A 23,733-nucleotide genomic window follows, 5' to 3' on the forward strand; every position below is an offset into this window, starting at 1 on the left:
AGAGGAGAGTGAAAAAGTTGGCTTAAAACTCAACATTCAGAAAACTAAGATCATGGCATCTGGTCCCATCACCTCATGGGAAATGGATGGGGAGACAGTGGAAACTGTGTCAGACTTTATTTTTTTGGGCTGCAAAATCACTGCAGATGGTGACTGCAGCCATGAAATTGAAAGACGCTTACTCCTTGGAAGGAAAGTTATGACCAACCTAGATAGCATATTAAAAAGCAGAGACATTACTTTGCCAACAAAGGTTCATCTGGTCAAGGTTATGGTTTTTCCAGTGGTCATGTATGGATGTGAGAGTTGGACTGTGAAGAAAGCTGAGCACTGAAAAATTGATGCTTTTGAACTGTGTTTTTGGAGAAGACTCTTGAGAGTCCCTTGGACTGCAAGGAGATCCAACCAGTCCATCCTAAAGGAGATCAGTCCTGGGTGTTCATTGGAAGGACTGATGATGAAGCTGAAACTCCAGTACTTTGGCCACCTCTTGCGAAGAGTTGACTCATTGAAAAAGACCCTGATGGTGGGAGGGATTGGGGGCAGGAGGAGAAGGGGACGACAGAGGATGAGATGGCTGGATGGCATCACTAACTCGCTGGGAATGAGTTTGAGTAAACTCCGGGAGTTGGTGATGGACAGGGAGGCCTGGCATGCTGTGATTCATAGGGTTGCAAAGAGTCGGACATGACTGAGCAACTGAACTGAACTGAACTGAACTTAATTAATTATCCTGGAGTTTTTGCATCTCAACAGGGGTCCTAAGATTAGATATCTATGTGTGGCATTTTGAGCATCATTGGTAGGTAAGGATATCTTAGGGAGCATAATATTTTGTGTACATGAATTAAACATGATTATAATGGTTGCCTTTGAAAATAGATTTGAAGTTTGATCAGAGGAACTGGGTTTGGGATTCACCTTCATGAAGCACTAATCATAAGACCTTGGGTATATCCCTAGTTTTTTAGTTATTTATTCCTATTGTTTAGTTATCCATTGCTAATAAGTCACCCTAAAACTGAGTATTTAAAAATAACAACCATGCTGGGAATTCCCTGTAGGTCCAGTGGTTAGAATGGCCTGCTTTCAGTGCTGGGCCTGGGGAACTAAGATCCTGCAAGCCACATTCCGTGGCTGGAAAAAAATAAAATAATAGCCATGTTTTATTTGCTCAAGATTCTGAAATTAGGGCAGGGCATGGCAGAATGGCTCATCTCTGGTCCATATGGTGTTGGCTTGACAAGGACTCGGGGATCCAAGATGGCTTCACTCACATGGCTGGGGCCTCTATTGGGCTGGGAGAGCTGGGGGATGTCTGGGTTCTCTCTCTTTATAGTCTCTCTTTCTCTAGGGCCTCTTTCTATATATGGCCTCTCTTTAGTTGAACTTCTTTATATATATAACAACTTTGCCTTGGAGCGTGTTGACCTGGAAGCTTTCCATAGCATATTAAAATGCTGGGCATTGTAGAATTATGTTCTCTCGGTATTCATCATCTATGCTCTTGTCAAGAGGGGCAGTAGTGACCCTGTTGGATGGTTTTCTGGAATTTTTCAGAGGTATGGGCAGGAAAAATTTCTGGTGGTTCCAAATCAGTCTGAACTCTAGAGAAAATGCACTTGCATTGGTTGTACCAGCTTAGCTTTGTCTTGAGGCTGCAAGTAAACTAGTTTGGAAAAGGGAAAGGTAAAAAGTTAAGAGAAAGTGAAATTTGAAGTCATCCTTAACTCCTTTCTACTCTGTCACCTATGCCCCAAGCAGGCATTAACCAAACTCTTTATTTTCTAATGGAAGTATGAATTTATTTATTTATTTATTTTTGGAAGTATGATTTAAATTACCATCTGAGGGTTGAGACACAGTCAATCAGTAAACATGTCTTGAGGACCCACCTTGTTCTCAGCCCTGTGCTAAGTCCTGTGAGTGATGCCAGAGGAAGCTGAGCTATTGGCTTGTTTTCTCTCTAGGAAATTCCACTTTGGTTGGGCAAACCAGAATTAAACAACACCTGTAGTAAGAAATGGCAACCCACTCCAGTATTCTTGCCTGGAGAATCCCCATGGACAGAAAAGCCAGCAGGCTACAGTCCATGGGGTCACAAAGAGTTGGACATGACTGAGCGACTAAGCACAGCACATGAGTAGGAAATGGCAACCCACTTTAGTATTCTTGTCTGGAAAGTTCCATGGACAGAGACACCTGGCAGCCTACAGTCCATGAGGTTGCAAAGAGTCAGATATGACTTACAAGGCACCATAGGATAAATGTTGAATAGGTAGTTTAATAAGTTCTAATGATTCAGGGGAGGTAAAATCTTTTTGGTTAAAGTAGGAGAAAAGCCTGGTGGTTTAGTCGCTAAGTCGTGTCTGACTCTTGCAACCCCATGGACTGTAGCCCGCCAGGCTCCTCTGTACATGAGATTCTCCAAGCAAGAATACTGGAGTGGGTTGTCATTTCCTTCTCCAGGGGATCTTCCCCACCCAGAAATCAAACCCAGGTTTCCTGCATTGCAGGCAGATTCTTTCCCAACTGAGCTATAAGGGAAGCCCAGAAGATCAGCCTAAGCAAAACTAAGAAGAGTAGAATGACTATCACCTGTACAGAACAAAAGGATTCTAGTGAGACTTGATCAGAAAAATGTGATCTATGGGATTATTCAGGGCTTCCCAGATGGCGCTGTGGTGAAGGGCCCAGCTGCTGATCAAGGAGACACAGGAGATGAGGGTTCAATCCCTGGGTCGGGAAGATCCCCTGGAGTAGGAAATGGCAAACCACTCCAGTATTCTTGCCTGGGAAAACCCATGAACAGAGGAGCCTGGTGGGTTACAGTCCATGAGGCTGCAAAGAGTTGGACACACCTGAGCTAGAGCTAGAGAGGGGGTTGTTCAAGCTCCTATTGCTGTGTGAGAACTCCAAATTGGGAGGGTTAAAGCAGTCGTGATCATTTTATAATTTCTCATGACTTTGTGGGACAGGAATCAGAGAAGGGTTCAGCTAGGTGGTTCTGGCTCAGGATTTCTTATGTGATTGCAATCAGACAGTGGCTGGAGCTGGAAACATAGGGTCCTGGAGAAGCTGAGGACTGGCTGGGTACCTCTCACCTCTTCATGTTGGCTGGAGGCTTCTCTATGTGATTTCTCTCATTGGTTAGTTTGGGCTTCCTTAGAGGCCCCAACTTCCAAAAAATACTTCAACCTTACTCTCCTCCAGACTTCTGATTTCCTGCCAGCACCCCTCCCCCCTGGACCAAATACAGGAAGTCATAGGACTTGATGCACTTCATGTGGCTTTGGGTCACAGATCAGTGTGGAGAAGGGTGAAGAGTGGATCTGGAGAGGCAATAGAAAATATTCAGCAGCTGATAATTTTAGTTTTTGAACATTAAAGACATTCTGAGTTAAATAATATCCTGATGCATGGTTCTTATTGGTGGATTAACCGCCAATCTCATTCATTCCATACCTTTGATCCTAAATACTTAATCTCACTCTTCATTCGGCCACTTAAACTCCGCCTCGTTCAGTTCAGTTGTCGCTCAGTTGTGTCTGACTCTTTGAGACCCCATGGACTGCAACACACCAGGCTTCCTTGTCCATCACCAACTCCCGAAGCTTGCTCAAACTCATATCCATCAAGTTGGTGATGCCATCCAACCATCTCATCCTCTGTTATCCCCTTCTCCTGCCTTCAGTTTTTCCCAGCACCAAAGTCTTTTACAGTGAGTCAGGTAAATTCTGATTCTTCGCATCAGGTAGCCAAAATATTGGAGTTTCAGCTTCAGCATCAGTCTTTCCAATGAATATTCAGGACTGATTTCCTTTAGGATGGACTGGTTGGATCTCCACACAGTCCAAGGGACTCTCAAGAGTCTTTTCCAACACCACAGTTTAAAGGCATCAATTCTTTGGCACTCAGCTTTCTTTATAATGCAGTTCTCACAGCCATACATGACTGGAATGGAAAAATCGTAGCTTTGACTAGAGGGACCTTTGTTGGCAAAGTAATGTCTCTGCTTTTTATGAAAGTTGCTCAGTCATGTCTGAGTGGGTAGCCTTTCCCTTCTCCAGGGGATCTTCCCAACCTAGGGATCGAACCCAGGTCTCCCACATTGCAGGCAGCTTCTTTACCAGCTGAGCCACAAGGGAGGCTATCTCTGCTTTTTAATATGCTGTCTAGGTTGGTCATAACTTTCCTTCCAAGGAGGAAGCATCTTTTAATTTCATGACTGCAGTCACCATCTGCAGTAATTTTGGAGCCAAAGAAAATAAAGTCTCTCACTGTTTCCATTGTTTCCCCATCTATTTGCCATGAAGTGATAGGACTGGATGCCATGATCTTAGTTTTCTGAAGGTTGAGCTTTAAGCCAACTTTTTCACTCTCGTCTTTCACTTTCACCATGCGGCTCTTTAGTTCTTCGCTTTCTGCCACAAGGGTGGTGTCATCTGCATCTCTGAGTTTATTGATATTTCTCCTGGCAATCTTGATTCCAGCTTGTGCTTCATCCAGCCCAGCATTTCTCATGATGTCCTCTGCATATAAGTTAAATAAATGTGGTGACAATATACAACCTTGACGTATTCCTTTCCCAAATTGGAACCAGTCTGTTTTTCCATATCTAGTTCTAACTGTTGCTTCTTGACCTGCATACAGATTTCTCAGGAGGCAGGTAAGGTGGTCTGGTATTCCCATCTCTCAGAATTTTCCACAGTTTGTTGTGATCCACACAGTCAAAGGCTTTGGGGTACTCAATAAAGCAGAAATAGATGTTTTTCTGGAACTCTCTTCCTTTTTCAATGATCCAACAGATGTTGGCAATTTGATCTCTGGTTCCTCTGCCTTTTCTAAATCCAGCTTGAACATTCAGAAGTTCTTGGTTCATGTACTGTTGAAGCCTGGCTTAGAGAATTTTGAGCATTACTTTGCTAGCGTGTGAGATGAGTGCAATGTGTGGTAGTCTGAACATTATTTGGCATTGCCTTTCTTTGGGACTGGAATGAAAACTGACCCTTCCCAATCCTGTGGCCACTGCTGAGTTTTCCAAATTTGCTGGCATATTGAGTGCAGCACTTTCACAGCATCATCTTTTAGGATTTGAAGTAGCTCAACTGGAATTCCATCACTTCCACTAGCTTTGTCTGTAGTGATGTTTTCTAAGGCCCACTTGACTTCGAATTCCAGAAGGTCTGGCTCTAGGTGATGTCTGCCTCATTATTTCAGCTTAAAATGTATTTAAGTTCATGAATTTGGCTTTTTCTTTAACTATATTGTTTTAAAAAAATTTATTAGTTATGTTTTTGGCTTGCTGGGTCTTTGTTGCTGCGCATGGACTTTCTCTAGGTGCAGTGAGTGAGGGCTACTTTTTGCTGAGATGTGCAGGCTTCTGACCATGGTGGCTTCTCTTGCTACACAGCATGGGTCCAGAGTTGTGGCTCAGTACTTGTGGCACACCAGCTTAGTTGCCCTGCAGGATGTGGGATCTGCCTGGACCAGGGATCGAACTTGTGTCCCCTGCATTAGCAGGAGGATTTTTAACCACTGGACCACCAGAGAAGTCCTTTCTCTCATTTTTTTAAAATTAAAATAAAAAAAAAAGTATGATTGATTTCCAATGTTGTCTTAGTTTCTGGTATACTGCAAAGTGATTCAGTTATACTGTACATATATAAATATATTCTTTTTTTATATTCTTTCCCATTGTGATTTATTATAGGATATTGAGAATATAGTTTCCTGTGCTATATCATACGGCCTTGTTGTTTATTCATGCTGTATGTAATAGTTTGCATCCCCTAACCCCGAACTCCCAATCCATTCCTCCTCTGCACCGCCTGCCCCTTGGCAGCCACAAGTCTGTTCTCTATATCTAAGTCTGCTTTTGTTTTTTATATAATTTCATTTGTATAATATTTTAGAGTCCACATATAAGTGATATCATATGATCTTTGTCTTTGTCTGACTTAATTCACTTAGTATGATCATCTCTAGGTCCATCCATGGAGCTGCAAATGGCATTATTTCATTATTTTTTATGGCTGAGTAATATTCCATTATATTATACATATACATAATATACATCTTCTTTATCCATTCATCTTTTGATGGACATTTAAGTTGTTTCCATGTTTGACTGTATTTCATCTTTTATCCTTCACTTAGCTCCATGCACTTGTCCACTAGCTTGGTGGTATTCTTCATTCAACCCCTTCCGAGGCACCTTTCTTTCTGTGCACTAGCCTTATGGGGAATCTTTCCTCTCCCGCATCTTGTTTATCCTAGCTTCTTGACTGAGACTAGAAAGTTTCAAGGTACTGAGATATGAAGATAAAAGATGATATGAGGGTGGGGATAACAGGTATGGGGGTAAGGTCCACTTTTGGAATCCCTGTCTAGGCTTACTATGGCCTTTCCTCACTTTCATTATTTCTAGCCCAGTCTCCCATTCTACCTATTGTGTTCTGATAAAAAAGTCCTACTGTTTAACCCCAATAATCATCTATCCCTTGAAACTCTTTGGCTTTCATATATTTCCCCCCTACAAATTCACCTCCTTCTTTTTTTTACCTCGTTCTTTTCTACTTGCTCCTTAGCTTCTCTGACAGCTTTGGTAGACAACTTAACGTCTGTTTCCTCAACCATGTTTTGCTCTCCTTTGCCTGATAAGTCTTATATACATTCTCTGTGGACATCTTATTTTGTTCTCATGCCCTCAGCTATCACTCATATATGGATGACTCCCTAATCTAACGCTTTCCCCGAACTGTCTTTGGGATTCCACTCAGAGTTTCAGATTGCAATGGCTAGTGGGATCAGAACACAGAACTTCCTAAACTGGTACTAAAATGTGTTTCTTTATAGTCCCCTTTTTCCTTGTCTTGCTTTAAAAAAAAAAAAAAAACAACTCTTGTTGAACTGTTCCTCAGTTCATTTTGATTCATTCTTGTATCATCTTGACTTCCTTTGGCCTGTGTTCAAACAAACAAAGACTAACTCCAAATACCTGCCCCCATCATATCATTTTATACCAAAATCTCTCCTTCTTCCGCTGTTTTTATCTTCATAAAACCTCCTTTTCAGGGAATTCAAAGGAAACACTTGGCAAGGAAAAGACAATCACTATTTTGTTTTCTTTTATTTAACATGACTAATTCCAAATATTTACATTTTAAATGCAAGCCTGTTTCAGGAGCTGTGTGTTTTGTTAGGGAGAAGTATGGAAGGTGGGGCAATGTGGAGCCCTTAGAAATCTTATAGGAAATCCTAAGGTCTCTAACCTGAAAAAGTGGAAAAATAGTAAAGAAACAGTTCTGAAATTTGGACTAAGTCACCTACTTCCTTTCCCAAGGTAGCGGGACTTTCTTTGGGTATTTATCCTCAGAAAGGTGTAAGGGAATGGAAAGAACAGAATTTAAGCAAGAACTAAGAAAGGCTAAACTCTCAAGAACAAAAGTTTAAAATATCATTCTTATACCGCTTTTATATTCCACATTGACAGACTTTTAAAAGCACATTTAAACTACAGATTTCCTCGGAAACCGACCAAAGGGAATTTAGAAAGCAGAGGCATTGCGGTACTATTCGTAAGCGCATTGATGTCTGATTTTCGTTAGGCCAGCATTATTTTCCCTCCAAGGCCTTAGTGTTTATTACAGCAACAATTACTTCAAGAACAAGTCCTCTAGGGTAGTTTTGTTTAAAGGTGCCTAACTTATCATACTTCACCCAACTACTTTCAAAATCGTTTAGTCCTTCATGCTGAAAGTTAAAACTATCATCCTTATCCCTGTTCTGGTTCTGCAGCTGAAGCCTATCTCCCGCAGGACAGCGCCACGAAGGCATGCTTTTTACGTGGTGAGCACGTTGCTGTGCACCTTGGCTGCAAAGCAAGAGCTGCGTTTTAAAACCGCCAGGAGCGGGTGGGTGCAGGGTGCTCAGTTATCTGTCTCACAACTTCCGCACGTAAGAAGGATGTTTTCTTCCTTCCTTTAACATGAAAAACAGATAAGACAAAAACAAAAAGAAATCCAACAAGCTTCAGAACCTTCCGATCGCCTAGGGAAAGCGCGCCAATCACACAAAGAAAAGGAGGGGGGCTACTGGGATTCAAAATCATTTCTCCGGGACGAACACCGTCCTGGACCTATCGGAGTTAACTGCGCGCTTGGTCGCAGCCAGTAAACACACTGTTTCTGGTTCAGGTCCGCCCTAAAGACTGATAGACGTTGATGTAACCCAATGGAGGAGTGAGATGCTGAAGAATCCACCAATACATTCGGGAGGTGGGTGGAGTGTAGGCCAGGGGGTTGGCGGTGCGGTGTCATGGAGGCTCAGTCTCCGAGCAGCCATTGAAGGGGAAGGAACTGAGGGTGTGTGTATGTGTGTGCGTGTGAGTGCGCGCGCGAGTGTGTGGACAAGGAGGTGGGGGCAGCCGAGTTAGAGTCCCAACTCCTTGGACTCCATTTGCGATTCTCTTCTTTCTTTCCCATACCTATCTGGTGGTGGTGGGCGTTTATATTTGCCTTTCTTTTCATTCATTTCCAAATCTTTTAAAAATTTAGGGTTGGGGGTAGTGGGAAAGGCAGGAAAAGGTAAGGGAGGAGAGTGGTAGCAGAAGAGCAGGAGGAGGACATGGAGATGAAGAAGAGGATTAACCTGGAGTTAAGGGACAGAGCCCCGGAGGAGGTGAGATGACTCAGCCCCCTCCCCTTCCTTACCAGCCCTGTATTCGGAGGATCGGGTTTCTGGGGGTCCTGGTGGGCGTGTGGGGAGGGGTAATGAATTAACCCCCATCTGGGGTTAGGGCTGGAGGGAAATATTCCATTTTAACTTTTAAATCATTAAAATCTTAAAATGGCGAAGGGTTTAAGTTTCTAGGGGGCGTTTTTGTGTGTGCTTGGGGGCTTAGCCCCTTCTCCCCTCGAGTCAGGCGTCGTGGCCTCGTGGGGGCGGGAAGCGGGGTGTTGGGGGTGGTTCACCGGCTTCGCTGCCCACGGTCCTGCTCCTTAGGGCCGGCGGCGTGGGCGCGACCCCCCAGTCCCATTCGCCTCTGCCGCAGCCATCGTCGCCTGAGAAGTTAGTCCAACTTTTCTGCAGAGCTGCCAACTCTTTTTTTGGGCCAGGGGGCGTCCCCGGCCTCGAGGCCCCTGGACGTTCGACGACATCGCGCCGGGCGCTGCCTGGGGTCGCTTGCGTAGTCGGAAGGACCGCGGGCTGCCGGCGGCGCCCACTCCCCCGGGAAGCGGCGCGCGCCGACCGCCGCCAGGCGGAATCTGGGTCAGCGGCTGGTTCTCTGGCCGCGAGGAAGTTTTGGGACTCGTCGTAGTGACCGGAGGTGGGGAGGGGACACGAGACTTTATCCCCTTCGTCCTCCCGCGGTGTAACAAAATTCGGCTCGGCGTGTCGTGTTGTGGAGGCTGCAACTGCAGTTTTGATCCCGGGAGACGGTTTCACAAAACTAAACAAATGGGTCGTAGAAGTTTCGCGTCTTAAAGATAGGTTCGGCGAAACTAAATGATGCGCTCTCTGCTGTCGCCTTAGTTAAAGAGACAGGCTTGGGAGGGGCCACGTGAGGCGGGTCGCGGTCAACTTTTCGGGGGTCGGGCGGAAGGCGTTTCCGCCTCCTTTTTGGAGGGAGCCTTCTCGACTTCACTCAGTCCTCCCCGCCCGGGGCGGAGGCGCTGTGGGCAACGCGGGCTCGGAGGCGACCCCTCTTTTCGTTGGGGAGTCCCCGCCCCTTGTGGGGTTTCCCGTCGGTCGGAGCGGCAGGTCGCGAAAGCGGGGCCCAAGGCCAGCGAGGAACCTCGCGTTTCTGGTCGCAGTGGAAAACGTCTAGAGTCTTGCTAATTGCAGCCTTCGAAATAAACGTAGAGTTGCAATATAGGGGGTATATTTTTTTCGGGAGGGGAAGAGGTGGTGCTTGTGCGTACCAGCGTAGGGTCCTTTCGGTAAGCTTGCAGCGGCGTGAGGAGTGGGAATCCGAGATCTTTACGTACTTTTTAGAAAATATCTTTCCATGAAGTTGGTGGGGGGCAGGGAGGAGGAAAAAGTAACTACTATCATCCCACAGACAACTTCAAGTTTCCTAGGGCCTACTCTTTAAGGACTTAAGGAAAAAACAAAATCAAAGTTAAAAAGCTGTCTCGCAGAAGCACACATTTCGACTGCGCTTTTCTGTCTTGGTTGGAAAAGTGGGTTTCCCCTCCTCCCCCATTTTTGTACCTGTCCTATCCCTAGTAATTTTCTCGCCAGTTTTGGGGAGTCCCGGATGTCACGTTTTTGCAGCCCTGTGGTGTAATAACGGTCTCTTATATTTGAATAGCCCTTTACAGTTTACAAAGCACTCTTCGTGTTTGTTATTTACTTTACTACTTCCGACCAACTTGTAAGGTGGATGGTATAGTTTTAGAATCCAAATTAGCAAACGGAGTCTCAGGGCAGTGAAGTTACTTACTCAAGTGGAAAAACTGGTTTTCTGACACCAAATCTAGTGGCCCTCTCCTCCACTCAGCGAGACTAGGAGTCCCGAGACTGCGCGCAGGCACAACTCGGCCCCACACTGTGACTGACCCCAGGCAGTCGTGCTAACCTTCTAGGCCTTGACTTCTGCTCTAAACAGATTTTGATGCCTTCCTTTGCTTCCTGAAATACCATGTCATGTTCAAATAGAGAAGGTGGCATTCCTAGTTGCTAACATTTATATCTCAAAATACCCCAAGCATATTTTTGCATTGAGAGTGGAGGGCCAAGATTTCCTGCCTCCCTTCTAGGTTTAAGTCCATTTAGGCCCACACCAGAAAGTTTTCTGCTCCAGCTCTGACTGGATAGAGGATCCAGCATATGCCTTTCCACGACTGGGGAGAAGTCACAGAAATTCTACCAGGGTGGCAGGGAAAAATAACATTTGGTCAAGGATGTGTTGTTCTGGGTGATACTGATATTAGAACAAAGAACATCTGAAAGCTGGGCTGTCTGAGAAGGAGCTTTCTAATGTTTCTTCATGAAAGGTAACAAGGTATTTTTGAGTTATGGTGACATCAACCAAAGTTAAGGGAGTTTTAAAGTGAAAGAGTGAATAAAACAATTGCCTTTCTTCTCCCTATTTTAGGGCTCATTTAAATCCTTTCTCAGTAACCTGGGTGTCCCCTTACTGCATAAATATATGCTCTGATGTTGAGGGTCCTTTTCACAAGTGTCAGAAACAAGTTTCATGTGGGACGTTTTCAAAGGTTTATTTCTTATGCAGTTAAATTTAATTAGTGGGACATCCCTGGTGGTCCAGTGGGTAAGACTCTGTATTCCCAATGCAGGAGACCCAGGTTCAATCCCTGGTCAGGGAATTAGATCCCACATGCTGCAACTAAGACCCAGTACAGCTAAATAAATACATACATATTAAAAATTTTTTTTATTAGTGATTTGAAGCAGGCATTGACTGTCTTAGTCCAAGTTTAAATTTTAAAAAATTAACTTATGATATCAGACTTTGTATTTCAATTTTGGGGGAGAATGAAAAGGATCTAAATAAGGGGATTGGTGGTTTTAATATTCATGTTTCCAGAGTGTCAGGACCCAGGTCTTTCTGCTAAACAAACTAAAGAATCATTCATATTCTCTCTTCTAGGTAACAGAATTGGTCCTTGATAATTGCCTCTGTGTCAATGGGGAAATTGAGGGCCTGAATGATACTTTTAAAAAACTAGAGTTTCTGAGTATGGCTAATGTGGAACTAAGTTCACTGGCCCGGCTGCCCAGCTTAAATAAACTTCGGAAGGTAAGTTGGCATGAGGCATGAGAGTATCATGATTTTGATGCCAAGAGCTATTATGCACATTTTTTCCCACATGAAATGATGATTCTGCCTTTTAATTAGAAGCCTCTAAGTTTCTAGAGGTAAGAAAATGGGTTGTGTAGCATTTTGAAATCCACTCTAATATTGCTTTGGTTGTGGAAATTTAAATTTAATAATGAAATCACTTTATGACATGAATTTAACACCTACCAAATGTTTTTCTCTGAAGTGTAAAATCCAGCTATTATACAACTGGAACCAAACCTGGTTAGAAGTCTTTAGAGATTCTGATATTTTATTTGGTGGTCATAGATGGGAATTTGGAAATTAAAGACTTGTGAAAGTCTTTCTTGAAGCCAAAAAGAATGACAATTGTTTTCTTCTTTAAACTGATAGATTTTAGAAATCTTTAATGTGTTCTAAGCCTTTGCCATTCTTTGTTTTCTTCTCATGTTGAATATATAGTTGGAACTTAGTGATAATATAATTTCTGGAGGCTTGGAAGTCCTGGCAGAGAAATGCCCAAATCTTACCTACCTCAATTTGAGTGGAAACAAAATCAAAGATCTCAGTACAGTAGAAGCTCTGGTAAGTGGACAGGTTTGTCTCTGGACTTGCTTTTTCTGGTTGAATTTTCTGAGATTTGCTTGAGTTTTATCCTATTGACTTGTAATTCACTCTTTTGAAACTTTTGACTTTCTTATATGTTGTGATATAGATGATACTGCTTTATTTTCCTTTGGAGTAAAACATTCAGATAAATGTTTAAATCAGTAGGAAATTTACTTTATCATCAACTTCAGGAGTTGAATATCTGGTTGTAAAATTTCCAGTATTTTCTTAAGTTCTGTTCCTTCTTTCTTATTTTTGAGTTATTTCATTATTTGCTCCTCAGTTTCCTGGTATGAGGGAAGGAAAGGAGATGAAGTGAAACTCTGAAAATTTACAAAAAAAAAAAAAAAAGCTTGGGGGGAGGTTGAAATTGTTGAAAATAAACTTGATTGTGGATTTAAACTAACCATGTTATTGTTGTTGCCTCTATGCACAGATTCAGTCAACAAAGTATATTGAGTGCACACTACAGGTAAAGCACTAAGCCAGGTGCTAGAGATAAGAGTGAACAAAACAGAGTTCCTGCTCTTGTGGTGTTTATATGCCAGGGACTATTAGGAGAATTAGCTGTGCTTGATATAATAACCCTTCATTATAAAATTCTAAACATCTGAGATTCTTTTGACTTCAAGTTCTATACATTTTCTGGTTCATGCATTAAAAAGAAATAACATGAGATTTTAAATCGTGAATGTAATTTTTTACTTTTTACCTTTCTAGCAAAATCTTAAAAATTTGAAGAGTCTTGACTTGTTTAACTGTGAGATCACAAACCTGGAAGATTACAGAGAAAGTATTTTTGAACTGCTGCAGCAAATCACATACTTAGATGGATTTGACCAGGAGGATAATGAAGCACCAGACTCAGAAGAGGAGGATGATGAGGGTAATCATTCTTAATACTATAAATGTGTCACAATTATAGCCTGTACCCTAGCTAGTAAATTAGACTGGACTTGGGTATTTTAAGTGTGGGGGATAAAAGATGTAAGACAAGAAAACCTTAAAACCCACAGCCCTAGTCCTGTATTTGTTCAGATTTCTGATTGCTTTGGGGAATGTAATGATTATTATAGTATTAAGCTCCATGAAATTTTATATTTATGTAAACTTCACCACTGCCCAGTAAAATGGTAACTTTTTTTTTTTTTTTTGGTAACTTTTAAAATAGTATTAAAAACATGGAGAAGGAAATGGTAACCCACTCCAGTATTCTTGCCTGGAAAAGTCCATGGACAGAGGAGCCTGGTGGGTTGTAGTCCATGGGGTTACATGACTGAGCATGTGTGCATGAGGGTGGAGGGAGATGGGTTGGTAGCAATAAACTGGTAGAACTAAAAAAGGAAAAAAGTATTAAAAACAAACTAAAAACCATTCATCACATAATTATCCATAAAAGTCACAAAGTAGAGATAACTCAAGTATATATCAGTTGGTGAACAGATAAACAAAATGTGATGTATCCATACAATGGAATCTTAATCAACCATAAAAATGATTGAAGTACTGATGCATGCTACTATGTGTGTGAACCTTGAAAACATTCTGCTAAGTGAAAGAAGCCATATTCAGAAAGCCACATATTGTATGACACTGTTTATATGAAATGTCATACAATATGTGTGGCATTTGCCTCAAATTCATAGGCAAATTCATAGAGACAGAAAGTAGAGTAATGATTGTTAGGGATCTGGGAGAGGAGAATAGTGAGTGACTATTAATGGATATAGGTTTTCTTTTGTAGGGGGTGATGGAAATGTTCTAGGAGTTGAACATTTTCAGATAAATGGGTGACTAATAGATCAGATGACAGAACAGCTGTTGTTAGTGCTGGGACACTGTTGCTATTGGTTGAAAAGTTATTCACTTGTAAGAAATTTGAGGGATAAACAGTGTTACAAAATGATGGAATGATTGACAGGTTTTGAAGACTGAAGTAAAATCAACTTCAGTACATGAAATGTTCTGATGAGAACCTATACATTGGGAAAATTTTAATATTTAGATACTGTATTTCTCAAATAGTAAATAGGGATGTTATAAAAGAAATCTTAAAATCACCCTGAGATACTTTCTACCCATTGGCTTAAGAATTTGAGGGGCCAGGGCAAAAATATTTGCCCAGATGTTTGCTCATCTTTTAAAATATTCTAAAAGATGGAGATGAAGATGATGAAGAGGAAGAGGAAGATGAAGCTGGTCCACCTGAAGGATATGAGGAAGAGGAGGAGGAAGAAGAGGAGGATGAGGAGGAGGATGAAGATGAAGCAGGCTCAGAACTGGGAGAGGGAGAAGAGGAGGTGGGCCTCTCATACTTGATGAAAGAAGAAATTCAGGTGAGTAGACCTTCTTATGTGCAGTGAAAATTAACTCTTTCGGCATAGGGTTAAGTAATATAAAAAGTAAGTTGTGTAGAAATTTGAGAGTTGTTTTCCACAACTCTGTGTGTGTCCACCTGCTTTTTTTCCCCACTGCCCCCCAGTTTATACTATATCCAGATAATCATAAACCCTATGATTTTGCCTCCCAGATATCTTTCAAATCCATCTTTCCCTCAGTAGCATGGTATAGTGGAAACATTTTACAAGTGTTTCTGAGCCCCAGTTTCTGCATTTATATAACTGATATTTATACCAACTTCATAGAGTCGTTAAGGATTTAACAAATGAATATGTGTAAAGTATCTAGTTGCTGGCATGTTGTAGGCACTCATGGAAACTTTTCTTTCCCCTAATTATTTTTTGCTTATGCTTTTCTAGTAGTTTTCTAAATGGTCTCTCTGAGAACAGTGTTACTACTTAGGTGTATCCTCCACAGTGCTTGCCTGTGTGGTCCGCATGCAAATGTGATTGTATCACTAGCCTGCTTGAAACCCTTTAATGTTTCCCTGTTACCACCACGATATACAAGGCCCTCCATTATCTAGCCTCTGCTTCCTTCTCTAGCTTCATCTCCCTTAGTACCGAATTAAATCATCACACAAAGCTGTTATTGCCTTTCTGTCTGTATACACATTGTTTACTTTATCTGAAATGACTTGCTAGCCATGCCTTCTAATGAACTTTTCTTTTTTCTCAGGTAACATCAACATACTAAAGCATGTAAAGTGGACCGATTTTATGTACAACTCCATGAAATATTATATATGTACATACTTGTGTAACCATTACTCAAATTGTGCCTCATGATTCTTTTAACACTCAACTCTGGAGTTGCCTCATTATTGAAGCTTTCTATAATTTTAAAGGGACAGTCACTCCTTCCTCTTTTAACTTTGAACCTATAGACATTTTGTAAAAACTTATTTGGCTACTTTCTACTAGATAGGTCCTTTAGGGAAGGGCTATTCATCTTTGTGTCTCAGCATCTAATACATTGATTGGGACATAGTAGGTTCACAGGAAATGTCAGTTGACTAGAATAAATGATCTGTAGTCCCTGGGAGTTTAGATAACTTATTAGTTTTCTCTTAATGTAAAATGACTGAGTTTTGTTTTCATCATTCATAATTTAATGTTTATTATTAAAAATAACCTCTTATTTAGACTAGAAATTGTATTTTTATTTGTTTTCCTAATGACTTTTACATTACTTAAATAGTATCACTGATTAATGATGATTTTTCTCTGATACCATTTTAAATATGAAACTAGTATAGAAAAAAAAAATGGCACTTAAATTTGTTTGGCGCCTTAGTGAGTTAGGATCTTCACAATAATGAAGAATAGAACTTTTAAGTATTCAGGGAGAAAGGCAACCTATTCAGTTCTTATCAGCATACAACTTGAATATTTTCCCCATAAGTTTTAATTTACTTAGTAAAATAATAGACTTACTATTTTGTAATTTGACTTATTTTTGCCTTTGGCTGCACTGCTCCATTTGTGCGACCTTAGTTCCCTGACTAGGGATCGAACCCATGCCCCTACTACAGTGGAAGTACAGAGTCCTACCCACTAAATCACCAGTCCTTGCAGTTGACTTTATTTTCTGTGCCAGTAATTCTTCTTTAAATGGTATTAAGTCATTTAAAAATGACCTTCAGCTAACTTTGAATGTGTTTATATTCATCCTTCTGTTGAGTATTGGGAAATATGAACTAAAAATGATGTGGTGAAGTATAGAGCAAACATTTCTAAGATAATATATACAACATTAAGTCAATGTGGTACCCAGGTAGCCGAGTCCAGAAGTTTTCAATCATGATGAGGTAATTTGGGTGTTTTTTAAAATGAAGTCTTGTTTTTAGAAGCTAAGAGCCAGAGAACCTTCAGAAAGTAAGATTAAAAAAAAATTTAGAAGGAAATAGAAATGATATTTGATTAGCTACTTTTTTGTTTGAGTTATTTCTATTTCAGCTGCTCTTCAAATGTAAGGAATTAATATGTATAAAGAAGGACTTACATGTAGTATACTTCATTAAAAATGGAGATGGGGGATTTAGGAGAATTGGGAATTACGGTGTTTTTGCACTATTCGCAGTATTAACACAAATGAGGAAACATTTTATAAACCACTAATTAGGAAAAGACCATAATCTTTACAGAGCAAATATCTGGTAATCTAATAGATTGTGTGTGTATGTGTGTGTGTGTGTGTGTGTGTGTCTGTGTGTGTGTGTGTATCTAATAGATGGTGTGTGTGTGTGTGTGTCTGTGTGTGTGTGTGTATCTAATAGATGGTGTGTGTGTGTGTATCTAATAGATTGTGTGTGTGTGTGTGTCTGTGTGTGTGTGTGTATCTAATAGATGGTGTGTGTGTGTGTGTGTGTGTGTGTGTGTGTATCTAATAGATTGTGTGTGTGTGTGTGTGTGTGTGTATTTAGCTGTGCCGGGTTTTCACTGTAGCACACAGGATTTAGTTTCCTGAACTCCAGGCTCCCTGCCTTGTAAGCACTGAGTCGTAGCCAGAGGACCACCAGAGAAGTCTCTAGATGATATATATTTTTTTAAAGGCACAAAAAGATGATATATTTTTTTAAAAAGGCATAAAAACATGAATTGATTAATCATGTTTTGTATAAAACAAAGTCCAGAGAAATAATTTGCTTTTTAAAGTTGAGCTTTTCTTAATTACCATGGAATATATGTGATTAGTATTTCAAGTGTTTTGGTTTTTAAAAAATTTATAAATATTTAAATACCCTCATTTGTCATTCCTTGCAGATTTGAAGTGTTTAAAAAAATGGTCTTTCTCCTTTTCCTCTCCCTTTCCCTCCTCTTCTCTCCCCTCTCTTCTACCCTCTTCTCTTCCTTTTTTATGTAAGTGTAAGCCCACACATTTTCCTGATTTTTACTATAGTTGCTTAGTTTATTTGCTACCTCATCAATTGCTTATGCTTTTTGTAGCTTGGATGTCCTGGTATGGAGTGTTTTAAGGTTTAAATTGACTAAGAACGGTTTCTGATATGTGTCATGCAGTTTAGTTTCTCAGGGGCTTCAAGCTAAATGTGGGAAAAATAGGTTCTGATTAATATTTCTAGACACAAATGGAGCTGTGGTTATTTTGAAAAAGGTGGGTCATCCAAGTTTTTCTTAACTACCAAGCAATTTTTAACATTTGCCATTTAAACTATTTTTAAGGAGGTGTAAACTGTTTTGAGGTTGGAGAGTGTCCCTAGATTGATTGCATTTTTAAAAATATATATTAGAACTTAACCATTTGGAACACAACCAAGCACAAGGCAGTAATGTTTAAAATGTAAAAGTATAAAAGGTCTAAATAACAAAAGACGTTTTCTTAGTAGGAAAATATTCAAACTGTTACTCTAAACTTATTTTCTCTTTTATATTCAGTTCTCTGGTAAGCTTGTTGATCTAGTTTCTGAATCCATAGCAGATTAAAATTGAAATAGTAAGTAACTATAAAAGAGCAGGCATTAGGAAAAGATACAATTCTAAGTAGAGGCCAAGAGTCACTTTAAAAAGGAGAAAACCATCTTACATATATTAATAGTCTTTGAGGGAATTGGCATATACTAATTAGAATACTGCTCATCATCAAAATGGTGACTATGATAATTCAAGGGAAAGGTTTAGCATAAAATGGTAGAAGTGTGCAATGCATTTTAGAGATTTTATCCCAATTTGCTAAAAAAAACCCCAAAAAACAGGTTATGATGTTTGAAGGCTGTGTTTAAATCTCAGTTATCCGAAACACCTCATCCCACAAGAGTTATAGATCAAATTCAAATTTTATTGTGATTTTTATTGATATTTGCTATTTTGCTGTGTAGAATTTTAGATGTAGAAAGAACTTAGAGATCTTTCTAGATGAATACTTCTTTCATTGATTGGAAAACTGAGGTCCAGAGAGATTAAGTGATTTACTCCATACGTATAACTCTGTTGGAGCTACGATTCAGGTGATTCCTTCCTCAGTTTATGAAACAGAAGACTGTGTCTTTGAAATAGTCAATAATTACTCTGTCTATTAGCCATTGGGCACATTTGCTTATTTAGTTAAAGTAAAATAAAATTCAGTTCCTCATTTGCACTGGTCACATTTCAGATACTCAGTTGCTGTGTGTGGCTAGTGGTTACTGCATTAAACAGCACAGATACAGAACTTTTCCGTTGTTGCAGAAAGTTCTTTTGAACATTGCTGTTCTCAACCATAACTTATTTTCATGAAGGAACTAGGTTTAGTCAGGCTTTTAAAAAGACCTCTATAAGTCAGGCAGAGGTTGTCAGAACACAGGATGACCATATTTTTTTTTTCCTGCTGGAATGTATTGTTATCAAAGAGTGAAAAGCCCATGTCATGGGTTGTTTATTCTCAAACTGAATTTTTTCTTTTAATTGAAGTATAGTTGATTTACAGTATTGTGTTAGTTTCTGGTATATAACAAAGTGATTCAGTTATACACACACACACACACACACACACACACACTTTTTCATAATCTTTTCCATTTTGGTTTATTGCAGGATATTAGATCCCTGTGCTGTACAGTAGGACCTTGTTGTTTATCTATTTTATGTATATAGTGGTTTATATCTCCTAATCCCAAACTCCCAGTTTATCCCTCCTTCATCCCCTTTGGTAACCATAAGTTTGTTTTCTGTGTCTATGAGTCTATTTCTGTTTCGTAAATAAGTTTATTTGTGTCATATTCAAACTGAATATTTGAATCTCAAGGATGAAGAAGATGATGATGACTATGTTGAAGAAGGGGAAGAAGAAGAAGAAGAAGAGGGTGAGTTACATTAGCCATTTAAAAATCCTAAAAAGCCTTTATTCATGGGTTTTAAAGAATGTGTCTATAATTCAAATTATCACTGATCTCTTTGATATTGGTAACATATCACACAATTCCTTGAAAGGTATAGAACCTTTTTAAAGAGGAATTTTCTCAGGACATTCATTAATTCCATTTAAAAGAAAAAAAAAAAAAAAAAAACAGCTTATAACATTTGTTTCAAAACTGGAATGAAGAGATAATGGGACCATAAGCTCAATTTATTATTTTTTTTATAGCCTTTCATTTTGGAGAGGGTAAAACCTTATTTATGAGAGAAGAGCAGTTGAACTCCAGATAATGCCTATTTTGGATTTGCCCTCTGCTTCTCTTTACCTATGTCTTTCAAGAAATTTAAAAATTTAGTAACAGTTCCATTAATGTTTCTTGATCTGTACTTCATGATTTGGCCACAAGGGTGCATAGCAAGCTGTCATTATTTATGGATTTCTAAGTCTATTATGGTTGTTTCAATACTGAACTTAAAAGTAATGCAGAGGGGAAACCTCACCTATAATTTTCTTGTGCCATTAACTTTAGCTAAGATAGATTCAAAATTTTTTAGCCTAACAAATATTCATTTGTTAAAATTAAGTATTTTGAACAGTTTTCCTTTTATTTTTTCAGAAGAAGAAGGTCTTCGAGGGGAAAAGAGGAAACGAGATGCTGAAGATGATGGAGAGGAAGAAGATGACTAGATCATTCTAAGACCAGATTCCCTAATGTTCCTGGGTGTGCAATAGAGTGATCACATCTTCTTTGTTTCTTCTTGTATGATAGCTATCCCTACAGAATATAATGTGTAACTTTTTATAGGAAAAGTGTGGTTTTACTATTTTTGCCTTATCATTCCAAATAAGATAACTAGTCTGTTAATGATCATATTGTATGTAGAGAAAAATTTTCATTGACCCGCCCATTGTGAAATTCCCTAGCCATTTATTTAGAATCTTAATTTTTCTAATTAAAGCTCATTGTATTAGTCATTTTTAGCATAATTAAAATATGATCGCTTTTACACAGGCATAGTATGGTGCATTTCATTCATAGGGTTTTAAAGTTATTTATAAATTCAGTGAAATCACAGTTGGCTGAAATCTGGAATGAAAATAGTCTCTTGAATGATAAGTTGGTTCTTTTTTTAGAGGCAACCCAGAGATCTTTAGTTTGAAGGCAATGCCTTTTTTTTGGCTGAGGGTAATTGAGTGCATTTTTGTCACATGAGTAGCTTGGAAAGTAGGAGCAGAATAGTAAAGGTTCTATTCAACAATAAGTTCTTGGCATTTGTGGAGCCTTCTAAAACCTTTTAAGCTAGGTGACTAAGAAGATTTTTGTTTTTAAGGAAAAATTGCTTTTACTGAATTGAGAGACATGTAGGTGAGCCCTTTCTTGTTCCAGTTGATGATCACGACCTGCCAACGGTTGTTATTTTAAGTGTGCACTCTTGTTTTCCTCTCAGTGATTCTCTTATGATCACCTCCCTTTCTTGTTTCACTCCCTTCCCTCTTCTCAAAAAACAGTTGGGAAACAGGGACACCCAGGATGACTCTGTTTTATACCTCAACCACCTTGTCAGACCTGTCTCAGTCTTAAACAAGCTAAGTGAAAGAAACTGAGTGTTTTCTGAAATACAAATATTATTATCAATACAGTTTTATGCAACAGACTCTGCTTACTGTAAATCTTTCTTGACAAGATGTACAGACTGTATTAGGAAGATGGAGAAAGAAAAGAACGGAGGAGACTCTTGGAAGCAGCACTGTGTTCCTCAAAAGTCAGAACAATTGCCTGGTGATAATGAGACATTCAAATCAGATTAGCTTTCCAAATGATTTAGATACCATGCTGCAAAGCATGGGCTTCCCAGGTGGCGCTAGTGGTAAGGCGCCAGTACAGGAAACATAAGAGATGCAGGTTTGATCCCTGAGTTGGGAAGATCCCCTGGAAGAGGGCCTGGCAACCCACTCCAGTATTCTTGCCTGGAGAATCGCAGGGACAGAGGGGCCTGGGTGGCTATAGTCCATAGGACTGCAAAGAGTCAGACATGACTGAAGCGACTTAACGCACACACTGCAAAGTAGTTCTAATTTTTCTGAGTAGAACCTTTATTCTTTGTATAGTTTTAAAGCATTATTACCAGTTATAACATTTAATTGGAATACACTGGACAGCTGGGAAAATATTTGAAACTAAATCAATATTAAGATTTGTTTTCAGGTAGATGTCTATTAAAATAGAAACATTTGGGATAACCGAGTGTGTGTGTCTTATACAACTACTAAATATAATATGAATAGGCAAGTACATCTTTGTTTTTTGTTGTGGAGGCTCCATGTTCAAGGCAATTGCTTTCTTAATTTTGGCTAGATAAAAAAATTTTCCCTTTGTTTTGAATATGTGTAAGTTTTTAAAACGTATCAGCAAATTAGTTGGTTACATTTTCATACTGGGACACATTTAAATTACTGAGAATAGTATTACTTCTTTCTTAGTTTAAAATGTATGACAGGGTTTTAAAGTAAATTGCAAAGTTATTTCTGGATAAACTAAAAAAGCTGCATAACTGAAATAAAACTGTTGAGATAAGTTTAGTTGGGGGGTTTGAATCTCCAAAAGGCTAACATTTTACTCCTTTTTAACAATTGTAATACCCTGTTTTAGTCCCTAAGAATTCTTATTGCATAATATGCCAGATTATAAGATACTTTAAAAGTTAAATCTATATATTGCCTTTCTTATCAATCATCTTATTGTGCAATCGAAATGATCAAAATTAAGAGTTCTTTGGTTTGAAAACAACGCTTAGAGCCTCCAAATAACTTTTTAAGAGTTATTTAGCTTTGTGGGTGATATTTTCATGCAAATAAGTAAGGGTGGGTTTTATATTTTGTAGAAGTTTTTGGTCCTATTTTAATGCTCTTTGTATGGCAGTATGTATATAGTGTGTTAAATTCCTCAAGACCCTCCTTGAAAACTTTGAAGTTAATACTTTTGTGCAACTGTGTTTTGAATAAAGCCATGACAGTGTTAAAAACATAAAAAGGCAGTACTGATTATTATTTTATTGTTTCTGACCCCTGTTTTTTTCTGTGACTGCTGTAATTTAAAGTTTTTGAAAATGAATTGCTTCAAATAAATTGAAGAGTTGTTACTGATTAGTTTCACTGTATGATATTCATTTTTTTTTAACATCACCACTGTTCAACATCACCAGAATCAGCTTGAAAGTTAACATGCAAACACGAATGTGATATGAGGTAATACAGTGTAATAGTTTAACTCATTAACTTTTCCCAAAGGGTTGCAAACGGAGCCAGTATTTTGTATTTTGATTTGAAGTAATAACTTAATATCTACAGTTGAAGCAACTATTGTTTATAGTTACCCAAAGTGATTATAAACCTCTTGTACAGCAAATAGTTTTCTAAAATGAATGTAAAGTCTCCATTAATACTGTATGTTTATCTTCGGAGTCCTTAGATAATATAAATACAAATATAAATAATTGCATGTTTATCTTGAGTAAATCCAACCTGAAACAAACTTTTTCTGCTCTCATTTTGGATTTCCTGTGATGAGTGGTTTTTTAAAAGTTTCATTTGTAGGCAACTCTGGAATCTGATAAAGTCAAGGCACAAGTATAAAGTAATGTTTTCATGTATTTTAATTATGGAACTCTGCTTCCTGAGAGATGGAAAATACTGAAGTACATTTCAACTGCAGGGATTATTGAAATTAATATGGTATTTTTTGGTTTTATGGCTTAAAAAAATTAAAAACTTATTCCTTCTAGGTTAAAGATGATGGTAGTAATACACTAGTTTTTGGTGGAGATGTTGGGTAACGAAGCCATTCTTTGAGAGAATGGGATTCAAAAACACTTTTAAGTATTGTTTATTCCTTCCCTTATAATTCAGTCGGTTAAGAATCTGCCTGCACTGTAGAAGACTAGGGTTCTATCCCTGGGTAGGGAAGATCCCCTGGAGAAGGAAATGGCAACCTACTCCAGAATCTTTGCCTGGAAAATCCCATGGACAGAGGAGCCTGGTGGGCTGCAGTCCATGGGGTTGCAAAGAGTCGGGCCCGACTGAGC

General features: G+C 39.2%; 1 protein-coding gene and 1 non-coding gene across 3 annotated transcripts; both read left to right on the forward strand.

The window, feature by feature from the left end:
* The first annotated feature begins 8,300 nt into the window (after positions 1-8,300).
* Positions 8,301-22,798, forward strand: ANP32E (acidic nuclear phosphoprotein 32 family member E). 2 transcript variants are annotated; one of them, XM_061120920.1, is made up of 7 exons: positions 8,309-8,682; positions 11,621-11,770; positions 12,254-12,376; positions 13,121-13,286; positions 14,558-14,736; positions 19,541-19,598; positions 20,268-22,798. In XM_061120920.1, exons 1-7 carry the CDS (start codon positions 8,629-8,631, stop codon positions 20,336-20,338), a joined length of 801 nt encoding a protein of 266 aa, XP_060976903.1. In that variant the 5' UTR covers positions 8,309-8,628; the 3' UTR covers positions 20,339-22,798. The 2 variants fall into 2 exon arrangements, with proteins under 2 accessions (XP_060976904.1, XP_060976903.1); XM_061120921.1 differs by lacking the exons at positions 13,121-13,286; positions 19,541-19,598; positions 20,268-22,798 and having other exon boundaries at positions 8,301-8,682; positions 14,558-14,719.
* Positions 11,264-11,336, forward strand: TRNAG-CCC (transfer RNA glycine (anticodon CCC)). Its single transcript has one exon. It is a non-coding gene; the product is annotated as a tRNA-Gly (tRNA).
* Positions 22,799-23,733: the final 935 nt, after the last annotated feature.

The sequence above is a fragment of the Dama dama genome, chromosome 20 (genome assembly GCF_033118175.1).
Source record: "Dama dama isolate Ldn47 chromosome 20, ASM3311817v1, whole genome shotgun sequence".
NCBI lineage: Eukaryota > Metazoa > Chordata > Mammalia > Artiodactyla > Cervidae > Dama > Dama dama.

Bases quoted from the DNA above. Each gene is read 5' to 3' on its own strand.
- ANP32E (XM_061120920.1), top strand. From the start codon at position 8,629: ATGGAGATGAAGAAGAGGATTAACCTGGAGTTAAGGGACAGAGCCCCG. The intron at 8,683-11,620 runs GTGAGATGACTC...TCTCTCTTCTAG, and splicing joins GGGACAGAGCCCCGGAGGAG to GTAACAGAATTGGTCCTTGA. The intron at 14,737-19,540 runs GTGAGTAGACCT...TTGAATCTCAAG, and splicing joins TGATGAAAGAAGAAATTCAG to GATGAAGAAGATGATGATGA.